At 36.6% G+C, this 20,466-nt stretch overlaps 1 protein-coding gene across 1 annotated transcript in view; it reads right to left on the minus strand.

Annotated features, from left to right (window-relative positions):
• Positions 1-203: 203 nt before the first annotated feature.
• LOC123231977 (maestro heat-like repeat family member 5) overlaps positions 204-20,466 on the minus strand; it is a 101,460-nt gene continuing 81,197 nt past the window's right edge. The window contains exons 22-27 of the mRNA XM_044658304.1: positions 19,720-19,896; positions 13,016-13,171; positions 12,063-12,185; positions 1,428-1,530; positions 935-1,009; positions 204-301 (exon numbers count right to left, since the gene is read on the minus strand). Of these exons, the coding sequence (XP_044514239.1) occupies positions 204-301; positions 935-1,009; positions 1,428-1,530; positions 12,063-12,185; positions 13,016-13,171; positions 19,720-19,896 (732 nt within the window). The remainder of the gene's footprint in view (positions 302-934; positions 1,010-1,427; positions 1,531-12,062; positions 12,186-13,015; positions 13,172-19,719; positions 19,897-20,466) is intronic.

The following is a 20,466-nucleotide window of genomic DNA, read 5'->3' on the forward strand; positions in this document are numbered from 1 at the left end:
TACTAAAATGTGTGTTGCATGGCTGTGAGGCTTATGTCTCGTCTATACATTGTAGTTTTTCCATCACCCAGTGCAGTGCTGGTCACATATATAAGGCTTTAATAAATGCTTGTTGAATTAAGCTGGATTTTTATTTTGCCACTGTTGAATGAAAGATAAAACCAGTGTCTTTTTTAAAACACAAAAGGCAGCTTACCAAAGCTTCAGGCTACATATTGGGACAGCTCATAGATATCTTTTGAATAATTCAGGTAGAACTTTCTGATATTGGGGTCTTGGTCCCTTCGCAGATCTTCAAAATCTAAAAGGGAAAGGCCGAAGAGAGGTGTCTCCAAAGCTCTTTCTCAGGGATGTGGAGAACCCAGAATGGGGAGGAGAAAAATGAGATTTGGTGGTGGATGATTGATTTTAAGGAGAAACTTGAATATAAAAATACTTTGAAAGGAAGGCTGGGGTGCTCAAGACCTTATTGGGAGAAAATGCAAACAAGAGATGTCCTCTATCCTTAGGAAACCCCAGATTTGAAGGAGAGACATGACTTTTGCTCTTGGGAGCCTACAGTGTGAGAGAGAAAACTCAAGATCAGGCCTGTGGGCCAAGGGGATGAGACATAGTCTCAGCCCTTAGAGAGTCTCCAATCTGAGAGAGAGAGAGATGTTCCTGCCCTTAGTAAACTCTTGGTATAATGGGGGAATACAACTCCCACCCAACAGAAACTCCTGATCTGAAGGAAAGACATAGACCCAACTCTTAGGGAGACTCTATTCAGTACTTTCCTCTGGTAACTTGTCCTCAGGGAATCCAAGTTTGGAGGAGGAGACATAGTCCCTGCCTCAGGGAAGTTCTTGGTTTCACCTAACTCCTGCTTCTTGTCTGTTGGGGTCTCTATCCTAATCCCAAACTTAGGTAGTAAAAATATGAGACTAAAGCTTACTTTTTGTCAGTAGCTTCATATCCGACTTGTTCAAATAATAGCAGAGATCAGAAAAATACTCCTGAAGCATCCCACCTAAAAAGCACAAGGAAGAGAACAGCCTGGACATGAGGGAGAACGTAGCTCCAGGCTTCCCCTTCTTCAGCCATGAGCTGGATGTCCCTGTCTTATAGCATGGCTGGATTTGAGGGACCCTCTCAGCCATCAATGATCGTGACTCTAGAATATCCTAGCCCAGTTATGGATATGGGGATTGGCTCTAACCTTAAGAGGAAACTTAGAGCCTAACCCCATCAGAAGACCACATCTTTGCCCACTCTGGATTAGATACAATTGGCCCTGGGGCAGGCCAAAGTTGGGATATAGGGTATACATATGTTCGGTGCCTCATAATCCAAGAGAGACCAGAAGCAGTGCAGGCTATGGGGGAGATCCTGAAGGGAGGGTAATGGGCTAGTAAACCAAGATATGATCAAAGTTATATGAAGCTTACCAATAAACTTCATGGCAGCTCTTTGGAGGTTCTTCTGAGGGCTCTTAACATACATAAAAGCCTGCAGGAGAAACAAATGGTATTCTCCAAAATTACTCTCCACCTGGAAGGAAAGAGAGGAAAGATGAGAAATTAAAGATCCAGTTCAGAAGAGGAAAAACATCAGTGGCTTCTGGTATATGAGACTAGTAGCCTTTCTTGACTTTTCCCCAACCTGAGGGGAGGGAACAATTCAACTCCACCTTTCCCACAATGTATGTCCCTATAACTTTAGGCAAATCCCTTTGTCTTCTTTGGACTTGGTTTCCCCATCCATCAAACTAAAGCTTTGGAGTCTGTCAAGGATATTAATAAATATGTGGGGATTGAATTCTGCACACTCTGGAAAAAAAAAGAAGTGGTGATGCTTTTCATGGAAAATAAATGTCTTTGAAAGGACTTGATAAAAGGTTGTTATGAGAAAGATAATTAGATTCGTTCTGCTTAGTCTCCTGGAGTCCAAGCAGGAGCAATGAGGGAAATTACATGGAAGAAGATTTAGGTTTGATGTAAGAAAAAAACATCTCAAGGATAAAGAGTTTTGCCCAAAAATGGGATGAATTGCCTAGGAAATTTTGTGTGTATCTTTTATTAGTCATAACTGTGTAGAAGTAGATAGCTTTGAGGTCCCTTTCAGCTCTATGTGATTCTTTTGACTGTGTGACCTCTAAGGTCCTTTCTAACTCCAACAGTTTGTAACTCAACACCTTTAAGCCCCATTCAAATGGATGAATAGATGGTTTTCTCAGTTTCTCAAAAGAGAGCATCATTTCTCTCAACTCCAAGGCTATTTCTATATTGATAAAGCATGGCTGGAAGTCTTCCATTGCCTCTAGACCCAGTTGGACCTGGCTATCAAGAAATGGAATATTTTCTACAGGATATAGATAAGATGAAGGGGCACATCAAAGGTTTTTCCCTAAACATAGCCCTAGGAATTCAACTGTTATCACTTAATTTCCTATAACTATAGATAGTTCTCTCTATATTCCTCTTTTAAATCCCTGTGAGGGGAGGATGGGCCTATTAAGCTATCATAATGATTTTGATAACATATGATAGATATATAATAACAATAATTTATTAGCAGTCTTTAGCAGTCGTCATTTGGGACAAAGAAGAAGTATGTTAGAGTGGGAAAAGTTGAAGACCTTGAATCAGAAGATACAGGGTTAAGCCCTGGCTAAGCTACTTTTTAGCTGTGTGACTATGGGCAAGACATAGCCCCTTTCTGGGTATCATTTTCTTTATATGTGAAGTGGGATAATTATAAACATCATTCATTGAGGTGTGTAAAGAAAGTACTCTGTAAATCTTAAAACATAAAAATATGAGTTACTATTATTACTGACATCCAGTAAAATGTAAACTCCTTGAGAGCAGAGACTAAAATTTTTGTCTTTAAACTTCCAGTGTCTAGCACGATATCAGACATATAGTATGTGCTTAATGGATGCTTGTTAAATTGAATGACTAATCTTGGTTCTTATGCTGACAAATACTGCATGGCTTTGGCAAAATATGTCCCCTCTCTGTACCTCAATTCCTCATCTGAAATGGGTTAATAATCCTTGATTTCCTCCCCTTCATAGAGCTGTTGGGAAAGAAAGGGAAGTATTTTGTAAATGGTTAAACCTTTTAAAATATTAGAGATGGATATTATCCTTACTGATTGGTTGGCATTTTGAATGAGCAAGAGGAGGTATATAGCTTTGAAACATGAGTCGCTACCTTGTTTGGAGAACTCTAAGAAGCTGAAGACTAGATGCTCACTATAGAGGAAGGGAGAGAGAGCCAAGAAGGGCATAAAGGTGAAGTCATGAAGGGAGACTAGATCATTCAAAACCTTCCTCAAATTGACCCCCATTTATCTTTTCAGTCCTAGATCCTTGCCTCCACTTCCCTTATATGCACTCTATACTTAAACCACACTGGTCTCTCTATCTTTCTCATCCCTCAGGCTCATCTACATCTTCTGTGGCTAAGTCTCATTGTCACACTTGAGTTAGGAGTGGGTATGACAGACCCACTTCAGGACCATACCAGTGGGTTATAATCAAGCAGTAGCAGGTCACATAGACTGACATCACCAGAAGCCAAAACTTCAGAAAGGCACTTGAATTCTTTTTATTTTCAAAGCATATTTCTGATACCATTGACTGCTTAAATCGTTTTTCACCCCGTTGGTGAAAATCTTCTCCCTCAAAGACTAGCAACTATATCAGAATAACAAGAAATAATAAAATTCACAACTACTCTAACAAAGATCTAAGAAGGGTGCTAAATTGATTAGGAATCAGGAAGTATAAGAAAAAAATACAGTGAATATTTTTTTGTAGATCATGATGAATTCAACCTTCAGGCAAATGACCAGATCTGGAATTGTGGAGCAGGGTTAGGTTTATAGGTCTGTTCCTTTTATCTCAGAAAGAGATCTAAAATTCAACCCCTGGGCTCTTAAGAGGGTTAGTCCTCTGAATTTATTCTACACTTGCAAAGCCAACAAGCATAGTGAACAGAGACTGGGAATAGTAATTGTATAGTAGAAGACCACTGAGGGGGGTAGGTCTGTATAGTTATGTTGCCTGCATCTAAACTGGGTATCTAGAGTGTGGAAAGCCCAGGAGAATAGCAAACCAACTATACCTTAAATCACATTACACAATGCCCAATTAAAATGTGCAGTTCTTTGGCCTGAGATGTCACTGTGATCCCTGAAGCATTCAGTAGAGTGGCACAGATAAAACACACCCGGATGATATAAGCCATGGTATTCCCTCTAGAAATAGATAGAGCCTAGCCCTACCATAAAGTTCATCCTGGGAAATCCAATTGTAGGAATGTATAACCAAAACAAGACTCCCACTATAAAGGACTATTAAAGGGTCAGGTATTATCAAGACACAAATCCAGAAGAGCCAACTCTAAAACACTTGCAAGACAGCCTCAGAGAAAAATAGCTTGACCACAAGGTCAATTAGAATACACAGAAAAGAGGGGCAGCTGGGTAGCTCAGTGGAGTGAGAGACAGGCCTAGAGACAGGAGGTCCTAGGTTCAAACCCGGCCTCAGCCACTTCCCAGCTGTGTGACCCTGGGCAAGTCACTTGACCCCCATTGCCCACCCTTACCAGTCTTTCACCTATGAGACAATGCACCGAAGTGCAAGGGTTTAAAAAAAAAAGAATACATAGAAAAATATAAAGCAAGAGTTTTTGTTTTAAAAATTAAAATTTATTTTATTAATGAAATGAAAGTTAATGGAAAGAATTGGAAAAGAATTAAAACTTTGGAAGATTTGGAAGGAGTATTAACATCTTTACAAAAGAAGTACAAAACCTCATCCAAATAACGGACTCCATAAAAATTAGAATGGACCCGACAGAAGCTAATGACTTGATGAGACAACAAGAAATATTAAAGCAAAGTCAAAAAGATTGAAAAAATAGTAAAAATATAAGATTATCTCTTAAAAACAAACAAAAAACTCCAAAAAATTGACAATCTAGTACACAAATCCAGGAAAAATCATTTAAGATTCATTTTACTACCTAAAAGCCATGAAAAAGTCTGAATGTAATATTTCAAGAAATCATAAAAAGTAAATTGCACAAACCTATTGAAACCAGAGGGCAATAAGAAAACAGAATCTTCCAATCACCTCCTGAAAGAAACTATAAAAGAAAAACTTCAAAAAATATTATGATAAAAATTCAGAGTTTCTAGATCAAGAAGAAAGTGCTACAAATAGCAGAAAAAATTAAGAAACAATGAATTGCAATCAGAATCACTAATGAGTCAACAGCTGTCACTTTAAAAGAGTAGAAAGATTGGAGTGAAATATTCCAAGAAGGGAGAAAAAAGCCTTACAACCAAAAGTCATTTACCCAGGAAAACTAAGTATAATTCATAGTTACATGCTAGAAACTAAGATGGTGATGATGTAAAAGACACTTCACTCCTCCCTCCTTCCACACACACATAAAAAAGGAAAGAAAGAAAAGAAATTTCCTCAAAACGAAGGAAAGCTGGAGGAACATGTCTCACTAGGGTAAGAAGAGAAAGGAGTTCTGGGAGCACAGCATCTGCAAAGATCAGCAGAACTTGGAGCAGACAACACTCTATAAATACTCCAAGTCTGTCAGAGGAAGCAAAGCTAATAGAATACTGGATGGGAATAGAAAAGGATACACCTTTTTATCTGCACATGGTACCTTCACAAAAATCAACCATATAATACGGCATAAAAACCTCACATCCAAATGTAGAAAAGCAGAAATATTGAATGCATACTTTTCAGACTATTAATGCAATAAAAATATACTCAACAAAGGGCAGCAGAAAGACTAAAATTTAATTGGAAACGAATCTTTTCCTATAGAACAAATGGGCCAAAGAACAAATTATAGAAACAATCAACAATTGTATTAAAGAAAATGACAATGAGACAACATACTCAAATTTATGGTATACAGCCAAAGCAGTACTTAGGGGAAAGTTCATACTTAAAAATGCTTACATCAATAAAATAGAGAAAGAGCATATCAATTAATTGGGCATACAACTAAAAGAAAACTAGAAAAAGAACAAATTAAAACTTTCCCAAGTAGGATGTAGACACTGAATGATAACTCTAGTCCAACTATCAATAATATGGAATTAGGTCTTGATCAATGATACATGTAAAACCTAGTGGAATTGTGCTTCAGCTAAGGGGGACTAGAGGGATTTAGGGGAGAGGGAAAGAACATGAAATATGTAACTATGGGAAAATATTAAAAAAAAAACAAAAACAAACAAATAAATAAATGAATGAAGATAAAAAAAAATAAAACTTTACAAGTACACACCAAATTGTAAAGCCTGAAAATGAAGGGAGAAATTAATAAAATGAAAATGAAAAAAAAAATTGAACTAACAAATAAGTTAAGAATTTAGTTAATGAAAAAAAATGAAATAGATTAACCGTTGGTTAATTTGATTAAAATAAAAAGAAAACCAAATTACCTGTATCAAAAATAAAAAAATGTATAATCACAACCAATGAAGGAAAAATTAAATCAATCATTGAAAGTTATTTTGCCCAACTATATGCCAATATATCTGACAATATAAGTGAAATAGATGAATACTCACAAAAATATAAACTGCCCAGATTTATAAAAGAGGAAATAGAATATTTAAACAACACTCTCCCAAAGGAAAGAAAATGAACATCAAAGAACTACTTAAGAAAAAGGGAATCAGGGCCTGATAGGCTCAACGAGACAATTCTACCAAACATTCAAAGATCAATTAACTCTAATATTACATAAACTACTTAGAAAAATAGGAGAAGGAAACCTTCCAAACTTTTTAGGACACAAATCTGGTAATAAACATTAGTGCAAATTTTTTAAATAAAATGCTACCCAGGAGACTACAACATTATATCATAAGAATCATACACCATGATCGGGTGGATTTTACACCAGGCACGCAGGGATGGTTCAATATTAGAAAAAACATCAGCATAATTGATCATATAAATAACAAAACCAAGAGAAACCACATCATTATTTCAATAGATATAGAAAAAGCATTTGACAAAATACAACACCCATTCCTTGTTAAAAAAAAAATCAGGAAACATTAGAATAAATAGAACCTTCCTTAAAGTAATAAATGGCATCTATCTAAAGCCATAAGCAAGCATCACCTATAATGAGGATAGGCTAAATCGGGAGTCGGCAACGTATGGCTCTCGAGCCATATCTGGTTCTTTTGAGGGCCAGATATAGCTCTTTCTGCAGGAGCCATAAAGTCAATTTTTTTCAGGCACTGTTACAGGAGTGTGCACTGTGAGCACTGTACGGCTCTCACAAAATTACATTTTAAAAAATGTGGTGTTTATGGCTCTCACGGCCAAAAAGGTTGCCGACCCCTGGGCTAAATCCTCCCCAATAAGATCAAGGATAAAGCAAGGATATCCATTATCACGATTCTTATTTACTCTCATACTAGAAATGCTTACTATAGCAATGAGAGCAGAAAAAGAAGTTGAAGGAACTAGAATTTGCATTGAAGAAATAAAGTTATCATTCTTTTCAAATGATATGATGGTATACCTAGAAAATCCTAGAAAAACAATAAAAAAGCTAATAGAATTAACAACTTCAGCAAAGTCACAGGATACAAAGTAAATCCACATAAATCATCAGCATTTCTATTTACCACTCACAAACTTGAACAGCAAGAGATAGAAATGGAAATTTCATTCAAAATAACTATAGACAATATAAAATCCTTGGGGTTATACTAATCAAAACAAATCTAGCAACTATATCAGTGGTTTCCAAACATTTTTGGCCTACCTCCCCCTTTCTAGAAAAAATATTACTTAAGGCCCCTGGAAATTAATTATTTTAAATTTTAATAGCAATTAATAGGAAAGATAAATGCACCTGTGACTATCACTGCTCCCCCCCCCCGCCCCCGGATCGCTGCAGCATCCACCAGGGGGTGGTGGCACCCACTTTGGAAATCACTGAACTATATGAACACAATTACAAAACACTCTCCATAGAAATAAAGTCAGACCTAAATGATTGGAAGGACATTAATTGCTCAGGTATAGACTGAGCCAATATAGTGAAAATGATAGTTCTACCTAAATTAATTTAACCTATTCAGTGCCATACCAAAAATTACCAAAAATTATTTCATATAACTAGGAAAAATAACCACAAAGTCTATCTGGAAGAACAAAAGATTAAAAAATATTAAGGAAATTAATGGAAAAAAATATGAAGGAAGGATAACTGGCTATGCCAGATATCAAACTATATTGTAAAGCAGAATTAACAAACACTCTGGCACTGACTGGCAAAGAAATAGAGTGGTGGATCAGTGAAACAGATTAGGTAATGAACACATGGCAGTTAATGTTCTTGGGACTTAGTGTTCAATAAATCCAAAGAACTAAGCTTTTGGGGAAAGAATTCACTATTTGACAAAAAGTGCTAGAATAAAAAACCTAGAAAAAAAGCAATATGATAGAGATGGGGGAAAGTTCAACATCTCGGGACAAAGTCAAAATGGATACTTGATCTAAAAATGAAAGGTGATACCTTGAACAAATTAAGGGAACATGGAAAAGTTTACCTGTTCGGCTTATGGATAAGGGAAGAATTTATGACCAAACAAGACATAGAGAACATTATAAAAAATGAAATAGATCACTTTATTACATTAAATTAAAAGGGTTTTGAACAAATAGAATGAATGCAACCAAGATTAGAAGGGAAACAACAAATTATAGTGTAGGGATTTATAGCAAGTGTCTCTGGCAAAAGCCTCATTTCTTAAATATAAAAAAATTGAGTCAAATTTGTGAGAATAAAAAGGATTACCCAATTTAAAAATGGTCAAAGGATACAAACAAGTTGTTCTTAGAGGAAGACATTAGAACTATCTATAGTCATATGAAAAAATGCTCCAAATCACTATTGATTAGAGAAATGCAAATTAAAACAATTCTGATATACTACTCATAACTATCAGATTGGCTAATATGATCAAAACGGAAAATGATGAATGTTGAAGAAGATGTGGGAAAATTAGGACACTTAATACATTATTGATGGAACTGTGAACTGATACAAGCATTCCACGAATTAAGGAAAACAATATGGAACCAGGATCAAAGAGCCACAAAACTATGAATACCCTTTGATCCAGTAATACCACTGCTGGGCAAAGAGATCAGCAATAGAAGAAAATGACCTACTTGTACAAAAATATTTTTAGCAGCTCTTTCTGTAGTGGCACAAAATTGGAAACTAAGGGGTTGTCTATCGCATGGAGAATGGATGAAGAAGTAATGGTATATGGCTATAATGGAATACTATTGTGCTTTAAGGAACAAGGAACAAGATGTGTTCAGAAAAACCTGCAAAGTCTTATGTGAGCTGATGCAAAGTGAAGTGAGTAGAGCCAGGAGAACAATACATATAGTAACAGAAATATTACATATAATACATATAGTAACAGAAATATTACATATAATCAACTGTGAAGGACTAAATATCAGAACTGAGTAGAAACTTTGTAATGCAAAACAGAGGTATCAAGAGAAACATAAAAAGATAAATACAAGTGAGCAATCAGAAGGCATTATATACAAGGATAAAGTGTTTACATTCTAAAAGGAGATGATACAAGTGTCACCTTAGGACTCTGATGCCATCAAGGATCATATAAGGAGGGAGCCAAAATAGTGGCTTAATAGCAGCAAAAGCTGAAACTGTTCTGACAATCTCCATACCAATCTTTAAAAGGTGCCTAAAAATGACAAGTCAAAAATCAACAGCAAGATGGAGTGAGGAGGCTCTCCTACTTAATATAACTTGAAATGTAGGCAGAGAGAGTCAAATTCTATGGGATAAGAATCAACCAGAAGCAAAACTGCACAAAGAGGAGTGATGGCCAACTACCTCCCCACCTACTGCACCAGGTTATGAATCTGGCCATAGGCCAACTTCAGGATCCTAGGACCCTGCCTACACCAACAACAGAGCACCCCCCACTCCAGACGCACCCTTGAAATTCCAGGATCTGTCACCAGCTCACAGTGAGGCCAAGAAGTCCATAGCAGTTGGTCCTTTCAAGCCTTTACTATGGTGAAGATCTAGCCCCAGGGCAAAATAGCTCAGAGTGCTGCATCCTATAAGCCATCAGCAGAGGAGACAGAAGATTCAACTTTCAGAACTCCCAGTCCACAGGCCAAAAAAAAAAAAAAATGGCTGGGAAAATGAGCAAATAGCGAAAGAAACACCTAACCCTAGAAAATTTCTATGGAGACAAAGAGGACAGTGAGATCCAAGCAATCACATGCAAAACTTAAAAGAAAAATGGGAATTAGTCTCAGGTGCTGGAAGAACTCAAAAAGAAAATCAAAAATCAAGACAGGTCAAAGAATAGTGGGAGAAAGAAATGAAAGTAAAGCAAAAAGAAAATAGTTTTAAAAAGCAAAATTGGTCCACTGGAAAAAGAGGTAGAAAAATTTAATGAAGAAAAAAGCTTTTTAAAAGACAGAATTGACCTACTAGAAAGAGATATGAAAGATCCAATGAAGAAAAGAGTTCCATGAAAAGTGAAATGGGCCAAATGAAAAAGAGGATCAAAAAGTCATAGAAGAAATTCATTTTTTAAAAGTTAGAATTGGGCAAATAGATGCTAATGACTTCATGAGACATTAAGAAATAATAAAACAAAATCAAAAGAATGAAAAAATAGAAGAAAATAAGAAATATCTTATTAAAAAAAACAACTGACCTGGAAAATGGATCCAGAAGAGAAAATTTAAGAACAATGGCTACCATAAAGTCATGATAAAAAAAAAGGAGGGGGTTGATTAAAAGACCCTAGAGAGAAGTAGAAGGTGAATAAGAAGAATAGTGGAGGGAAGGGGAGTAATATATGGAGGGAAGAATGGGGGAACTGTTTAAAAGTAAAATATTGGAGGGAAGGAGGGAAAGGAAAAAGGACAGAATTAAAAGAGGAAAACAAGATAGAAGGAAATACATAGATGGCAATCATTACTGTGAATATAAATGGAGGAACTCGCCCTTAAAACTGAAGTGGATAGCAAAGTGGATTAAAAAACAGAATCCTATCATATGTTATTTACAAGAAACACATTTGAGGCAGGTAGACTCACACAGAGTAAATAAAGTAACGGTAAGGGGCTGGAGCAGAAACTATTGGGCTTCAACAGAGACAAAAAAAAAAACAGGAGTAGCAATCATGATCTCAGACAAATCTAAAACAAAAGAAATAAGGAAAGTAATTACATCTTGTTACAAGGTAGTATAAGCAATGAACTGATGCACAATAAAATATACAGAACCAGGAAAACTGTGTACACAGTAACAACAATATTTTGGAATGATCAAATGTGATAGACTTTGCTATTAATAGCAATACAATGATCCAGAGCAATTCTGAGGGACTGATGAAAAAGAATGCTATCTACCTCCAAAGAAAGAACTATTGGAGTAAGAATCCATATGAAAACATAAAATTTATCACTTTTTTATTCAGGTATGTGTCTTTGGGCTTTGGTTTTATAGGATTAAATCACTTACAAAATATGGAAACATACTTTGCATGAGAATACATGTATAATGCAGATTGAATTGCTTGCCAGCTCTGGGAGTGGGGAGGGAAGAAGGGAGAGAGACAATATAGATCATATAACTTCAAAAAATTCATCTAGATATTTGTTATTAAAATAAAAAAAAATAAAATAGCATCCCAAACCAAAAACAAAAAGTTTGCTGAGAGGAGTATGAGAGACAAAAATCTGGGGGACCTAAAGGTTTGTAAGCTCAAAATAAGTCAACAGCACCCAAAGACTGCTTTAGGAGCAATGTAGTATCTAAAGAGGGACAATATAGTCCTATTTCCCTCTGTTCTGTACTGTGATTACAGAAGAATGTTGAGTGTTTCTCTCATGAAGTGCACCTCTTCTGAAGTCATGGGCCTGGTCTGTTGCTCCTCCTCACCACCTACCCCACAGATACTGACATTCCAGAACAGAAGTTTATGTCTCTCACCATGTAGAGAAAGATGTCATTCTCAGCTCCTTTGCCCTCACGCCAGGCCAGAGTGCTAAACAGTTCCTTCCGAAAGCCCCAATTGAATAATATGGCAAGACGCATGAAAGTGAACTTGGTCTTCTGCCAGGAAAAAGCAGAGAAATTTCATGTCAGAGTCTTGACTTTCAGACTTACCATAGTCTTTGCCACTCCCAACTTTCCAAACCTTGGGATTTGCCAAAGCCTTGGAAACTACTACTTTCTGAATATTTTAGTCAAATAATAAAGATTTACATGACAAGAAGTGCTGCTACAAGACACAGAATGATTAGTGGGAGCCTGCCTGGTATATTAGGTCTGCCTTCAGGTACCAGAGGAGTTTCCAATGGGTTACTAGGGGAGGCAGGAAGGGAGAACAGAGGAAAGAGAAGAAGTTGGCTCCTTCATTTAAAGAGTCCATATTTCACTTTCACTAGCCCCAGGTCTGTAGCTCTGATTTCCACGATCCCATCCCTTTTATATTCTCCTGTAACTGTCTCCATCTACAGCAACTGTCCACCTCCCATCAATCAACCAAAAGCCTACACAATACCATTTATAAACTCTTCCCTTACTATTCTGGCCTACTATGATGATTTTCTTGTATAGACTTGTATAGACCTTAAGAAGGTGACAAACATTTTTAATTTTGGTATGATGTGGTAAAATAAGCTGGAGAAGGAAATGGCAAACCATTCCAGTATCTTTGCCAAAAAAAAAATACAACAAATGGAGTCATAAAGAGTCAGATTTGATTGAAATAACTGTACAACAATTATGTGGGTGAAGCCTCTCTTCCCATGCAAGCTTTGAATTAACTCAGGGACAGAGACTGTTTAGTCTTCTTCCCATCTTCCTCATGAAATAGCTTAGCCTACACTGGGCTCACAAGAGGTTTCTAGGAAGTCCTAGGTGAATGATCCCATTCTTACCCCAACAACCTCTGGGCAGGAGTCAGCTAGATGGAATAGGAGAGGAACCAGGCACTGAAAAGCATGCAGCTTCAATTCATGTTCAAACTTCTTTCCACCACTATGGATTACATCTCCATAGAGGAAGATGGCTTCTCCTCGAATCCTTTCATTCTCCTGAGGAGGACAAGTCAGTTAAAGTAAGATGTTAGAAGTAAGAGGACAAACAAAATGGTGCTATGGTCTTTGGGCTTAATTTAGTACTGATAGGATTCTTCTTCTGGGTGATGGGAAAACAAGATCTAATTTAAAATGGCTGTTAAGTATCAATCTATAGGGAAAAGGTACAGGGGTTTTAGAAGACTTTAAGCTATATGAGTCAATAGTAGGATGGCAGCTGAAAAAGCTAATGTAACATTAGTTAGAAAAGGTAGTGATAGCCTGACTATTCTTTGCCCTAGTCAGAATATAGCTAGGTCATTATGATGGACAGTTCTGGAAACCAAAATGAATAAGGTGAATCATGCCATGGAGAGAGGACCATGGGACATTCAATTGAAGGAACTGAATATGTTTAACCAGGAAAAAAAAGAAAACTAAACTGGGATTATGATTGTTGTGTTCAAATCATTAGAAATGTAGAAATGTAGAAACGAGAATAATTCGTTTCCCTTGGCTCCAGAAAAAAGGACTAGGGACAATAAGAATATAGCTATGACTTGATTAGTGCAAATAAGCAATCCCATGAAGTGTCACTATTCAAAGTTATAATTATGTAAAATATTGATTCCAGCTCAATGGAAATGGTGAAAGGTAGATTTCAGCTCCATTTAACAATCTCTCCCTCTGAAAATATCTCATAACCTTTTCCTTGTATTTCTTCTTTGCCTATTTCTTTGCTCTTTTTAAACACATTTATTTCCGATGGCTTTCCTTTCTTCTAGATTGTAAGATGTTTGAGAACAGGATCTAACCTTGTCCAGTAGGGGCTTGTTTTGTTTACACAGTAGGAGCTTTATATATGTGTAAGCCATGTCCAAAGCAGCTACTATTTCAGCTGGTAGCAGAGTAATTTGTTTTTAACTTTGCAGCTCTCAAATGGTCTCATCCTCACTGACTTATTGGAAGTTTGAGTTAGTATTTGACCTTTGCATTCAAAGTGTGACTATAATTCTGGGAATAAACAAGAAACAAATGGATCATGAAGTACCCAGGATCCATTTTGCCATTGAGCAAAATAGGAACTTTGAATGGTGAACATTATGTGGCTGGAAAATCCTAGGTGATAAAGGGACACACTATGATAGAACCATTACCAGTAAAGTCTTTGGGTGTACCTGCAAATGAGATAGCAGTCTAGTTAGATTGGATTTGGATCTATTTAAAGGTTTAGACTTGAAGAATAGTTAATAACTGTTCAATATCTTCTTGGAGGTAGCAGCAAGGTGGATCAGTGGATTTAGAGGCCTAGAGATATGAGGTCCTGGGCTCAAATTTGGCCTCAGACACTTCCTAGCTTTATGGAACCCTTGGCAAGTCACTTAACGCCCATTGCCTAGCCCTTACCACTCTTCTGCCTTGGAACTAATATACAGTATTGATTCTAAGACAGAAGGTAAGTTTTTTTTAATTAATTTTATATATATATATTATATATGTATATGTTGTATATATACATATATATGTATATGTATATATATCTTCTTGGAAGGAGGCCTCTAGTAGAGAATCCCAGGGAATCTTTGCATAGCTATATGCTATTTAATAATTTTATCAATGCCTTGGATAAAAGTATAAATGGCATCCTTATCAAAAGCTTAGCTGACAGCAAGTATTAAAATACTAGAAAATATAGACTGTCCCTCCCCACTAGGATGAATCTAATAAGATGAAATTTAATAAGAATTTAATAAGTATTAATATATATTCACAAGTTTGAGAAACAACTTTCAGAAAGATAAGATGGGGGAGGCATGGTTAGAAAGAAGTTTGCTTGAAAAAAGTATTTTAATAGCTATATTTTTAATAGAATTGGTTTTCTTTTTAATCCTGTGCACTTTCTTTCTTTCAATTAAAAACATTATTCTGAGAAATGGTCCATAGACTTGAATTTATCATGGTCAGTAAGAGATTTCTTACTATAGCCTTACTTTACTTATCTTAGGGTTCAACTCTTTATTGATCTTTTGGTTTTCTTTTGATTTTTTTCCTTCCCAGTCCAAAGATGTTGACAGATAAAACAAATGCAAAATAAAATCCTTACTTCTGTTATGAGTTATCACAATCCCATCCACTTCAAATAGCTATCATGCTCCTTTCTTTCTCTCAACCACTAATATAACTAAAAATATTTGTGTGTGTGCTAAAGTCTTCTCAACAGACTTGACTCATTGTGAGTTCTAGTGCTCTTGACAGTATTCTTAAAGTACCTTCCCACAATTAGATAGCCTCCTTTTTCAAGACACTTATCCATGCTTTCTTGCATGACTTTTTTTTAATACTTACTTTCAGTCTTAGAATCAATACTGTGAATTGGTTCCAAGGCAGAAGAATTGATAAATGTTAGGCAAGTGACTTGCCTGGGGTCACACAGCTAGGAAGTGTCTGAGACTGGATTTGAACCCAGGACTTCCCATCTCTAGGCCTAGTTCTCAATCCACTGAGCCATCTAGCTACTCTTGTTGCATGCCTTTTAAAAATCTAAATTAGTGGGGGCAGCTGAGTAGCTCAGTGGATTGAGAGCCAGACCTAGAGATGGAAGGTCCTAGGTTCAAATCTGGCCTCAGACATTTCCCGGCTGTGTGACTCTGGGCAAGTCACTTGACGCCCCCTTGCCTACCCCTTACCACTCTTCTGCTTTGGACCCAATACACAGTACTGACTCCAAGACAGAAGGTAAGAGTTTAAAAAAAATCTAAATTAGTGAGTCCCTCTGCTTCCAGATAGCTAACTCTTTTCCTTTTACTCTTAGTGGGAATTGTTTCATTTTTAGTCTTCAGTATTTCATTATTAAGGGTTTCCCTTCCTTTTGGGCTAACTTCCTTTGTAGAATTTTAGTCATGGTGTGAAGTGATGAGAACAGAATCAGGAGAACATTGTACACAGTAGCAGCAATATTGTATGAAGATCACCTTGAATAGCTCTTCTCAGTAATATAATGACCCAAGACAACTCCGAAGGACTCCTGATGAAAAATGCTATCTACAACCAGAGAAAAAACTGATGAAGTCTCAATATAGACTGAAGCACACTATCTGTCACACTATTTTCTTCAAGAGCTCTTTTTTAGTGACATAGGTCTTCTTCCACAACATGACAAATATGGAAATATGTATTACATAATAGCACATGTATAAGCTATGTATAATTGTTTACTCTCTCAGGGAGTGGAGAGAGAAAAAAGAGAAGTATGAACTTGAAATATGAGAAAGTGAACGTTAAAAATTTCTTTGACATGTAATTGGAAAAATAAAATATTAATGAAATAAAAAAAGAATTTGTCAAAGGATCCTACCTATCTTTTCTCTGAATCTATTCTCTCAAAATCTGGGGTGCATGTCCCCTTATTCTAGACTTTTTCAAACCGTTCGCTTCTCAAATATATCTTTCCATTCTGAAGAAAATGCCATCTTTGCCCTGAAATCCATCAGTTTCTTGTGCACAAATTGATAATATTTAACAATGCCTCCCAGATTCCTCTGGGTAGCATCATTTGTGCTCAGATTACTCCCCAGAAGTGTGCAGTATTAATACAACTTAGTAAATCTTCAGAGGTTCTCCATATCTAGGATACATGAATCTTTTGATTGGTAATCTATGTAATGGGCATTTTTTAAAAAAGAGAGAAAGATTACGCACTTCTCAGTGTGTTCTGAAATGCCTCTTGGAACCATCAGAAACCCATGAGGTACCAGGTGTGAAGTCAAAAAATGGAGATGGAAAAATGTAGAACCCCAACTATGGACAGCAGTTTCCCAATCATAGAACTGATGAGAATAAGATGGGCCAGACAAGCAAATTAGTGATGGAGATAGGAAGGAAAGTTAGAAGGCTGCTAGAATGAGTTGTTTTCACCAGGTACAGACAGGAAAATGTATAAAGAGCAATATACTGGGGAACAGGAGAATGGTAACCAATTTATTGGGGCAGTGGTTAAGTATTTCTAATGTTTGCTCAATTTTCCTTTTCTGCTTCAATTAAATTACTAGTTCTATGCTATGGTCTACCCATGTTTCAGTTAATATGGTAATCACAGTATCTAGACACAAGTTGAATTTAAAGGTTTTCAGTACTAAAATGACATGGAGTCTTGGTCTGCTTACCCAGAAAAATCCCCTACAAACATGAATCCAAATCCACAAGAAACTAGTTCTGGTTAGCACATAGGCAACATTCTTTCATTCAATATAGATTTATTAGACTCTTGCTTTGTACTAGACACTACTAGGCTCTGCGAATACAAAGTCAAAAAACAAACCAATAAGTTCACATTGCCCTCCAAGGGCTTGAATTTTGGAAGAAGAAACAACATGAATACAGAAAGTAAATACCAAATGTCTACAAAGTAAATAAAAAGTAACTTGGGGAATGAACTAGTAATGAAGAAGCCACTTCCCCGCTACTGTTGAGGACATCACTGCCCTCCATCATCCAGGCTCCCAATCTTGGGTATTCAGTTTATTGTCAAATTTCGTCATTTCCACCTTCACAAATTCTCTTATATAAGTTCCCCTCTGCCCTATCGCACATCCACAACTGTAGCTCAGGTTCTTGTCACTGGGCTATTGGCAATAACCTTCTCTAACCAGTCTCCCTAAATCGTAAGTCTTCCTCCTCTAATACATCATCTACTAGGCTTCCATGGTGATTTTCCTAAGGTTCAGGTCTCCCCCTTCCCTATCTATGTCAGCCCCTTGTTCAATAAAGTCCAATGGATTCCTATTACCTCCAGGAGGAAATATAAAATTTAAAGCTTTTCATAACCTAGTATCTTTTTGTCTTTCCAGGCTTCTTATCCTTTACTCCCCCTCCAGGAGCTCTATACTACAAATTACAGTTTGTCTTATTTGCACACGATCTTCCATCTCCTCTCTCTCTATCCTTGCTTTGCATTGGCTGTCCCTCATGTTTGAGATGCTCCTTTTCTTAACTGCCAGCTATGTTTCTCTGACTTCCTTAAATTCTTAGCTGAAATGTTACCTTCTTTAGAAGGTTTTCCTGGTCTCCTCAGCTACTAATGCCATCAATTCTAGTATTTCTATCTATTTCCTCTATAAATAGTTGTCTGCCCCAGTAGAATGAGCTCCTAGAGGGCAATGATTATTTTTATTTTCATTGTATTTCCAGTGCTTAATGCAGTGAATAGAACATAGCAAGTACTTAATAAATACTTGTTGACTATTTTTGAAAACAAGAAAAAAAAAACAAAATATCAAATTAAAAAAAGGTTTTACATAAATAAAATCAATGCAGGTAAGTAAAGAAGAAAAAGTGTTAAGTGGAAAAATAATTTGAAAACCATAAGCCAAAAAATTGTATCTATAGTTGATAAAGAATTTATTTCCTCTATGCATATGTTATATGTACACACACATACATATATGTGTGTGTATATATACACACAATATATATGTATATGTGTACATATACATATATATATATCTTTACATATATCCTTAAACATATATTTTGACCCCTTATCAATGGAGAATGGTTTTTGGTCACACACTCAAGTACATAAACATGTATCCTCCCTAAATTTTGAGAGTCAGTGTTGAAGTAACAATAGACACACACAAATATACTGTTGGTAGGGCTGTAAATTGGTGCAAACCTATCAGATATTGGTTTGGCATTATGCAAGAAAAATTATTAAACTGTGTGTATTCTTTGACCCAGCAATGCCCCTACTAAGCACATAACCTAAGAAAGTAAAATAGAGAAACAGTCTAATTTATACTCACATATAGTCATGCTTCTCTTTGAGGTAAAATAGAAATGGTATGAAAGTAGGTGCTCATTGCTTAGAGAATACCTAAAGAACTATGGTTTGTGAATGGAATGAAATATTATTGTGCAGTAGCAAATAACGAGTGTGAAAAGTTTGGAGAAATATGGTGAGCTTAATATGAACTGATGCAGAGGGAAATCAGAAGAAACCAAAGTACAATATCCAAAATGACTACCACGATGTAAGTTATCACTAAAAGAAAGTCAGTCTTAAGTAATAATATATGTAAAGTGCTTTATAAACTATAAAGCACTATATAATAAACTTTAAAACTATATTAGTAATAATATTAGTAATAGGAAAAGCAATGAAGTCCTCAGGATATGATAATGGAAAGCATATTTCCTTTGTAATGGCAGAAAGCCAGAGGACTAAGAGGTAAGAAGGCTTTATATACAATGTCACCTTATCAAATGTATCTTTTTATTTTTTCCCACAAGGGAAAATTCATGGGGGAGAGTGAGTTTGTGGTGCCTTTTTCCCCTCCAGTTATGACTATGATGTGAAGAAAAAAGGGCACCCACAAAATGTTTTGTCTAAAAGAGAAAAAAAATACTTCAAAGTAACACTCCAGGGACCAAGATGAATTATTCTGAACCAGACATAAATGAAAGGCTTAGTGTTCCAGGAAGCTGATGTGATTTAGTGGGACCTTTCCCATTAGACCCTGGCCCTAGGCTACCCCATCCCTCCTTTGCCTAACTCTGACACCTACGTCATCAAAGAGATCGAACAGTTGCTCTGCCACCCTGAGACTGCTGTAGCCGGCACCTTGTAAGGTCAGAAGATGCAGGATTTCTCCAATGATATTCATAAGTAGCAATATGGTATTCTCTTCCCGATGCAACAATTCTACTATCAGTCCTGACAGTTGGTTCCGGAGCAGATTTCCCTGTAGATAATGAGAGTGAAGAGGAGAAAGAGTTCAGCGTAGGGGCAGCTGGGTGGCCCAGTAGATTGAGAGCCAGGTCCAGAGATGGAAGGTCCTGGGTTCAAATCTAACCTTAGACACTTCCTAGTGTGTAACCCTGGGCAAGAACTCCTATTACCTAGCCCTTACTACTCTTCTGCCTCCGTATCAATAACAATACTGCTTTTAAGATGGAAGGTAAGGGTTTCTGAAAAAAAAATAGTTCAGGGTACTCCTTTCAAGGATTTGTCAGGAAGCTCTGTATATCCTACGAAGCCAACACTATCTTCTGGACCCTACTCCCACCACCCATCCACCCACCCAAAACACCATCTCCTTCAGCAATTTTTCCTTGATCTGTCAGGTCTTTAGCAAAATCAGCACTGTAAAGGGATGGCAGTTTGTGTGATAGGGAGAGGTTCTGAAAACCTTGTCTTATGGAGATAGATTAAACTATGTATGTTTGAGCTGGAAGAGAGGAGAGATGGAAATGACAAAATTGTTGTGTGTGTACCAAACTATGAGAGGAATATTGACAAAAAAGAATTCATC

This window comes from Gracilinanus agilis, chromosome 1, assembly GCF_016433145.1.
Source record: "Gracilinanus agilis isolate LMUSP501 chromosome 1, AgileGrace, whole genome shotgun sequence".
Lineage (NCBI taxonomy): Eukaryota > Metazoa > Chordata > Mammalia > Didelphimorphia > Didelphidae > Gracilinanus > Gracilinanus agilis.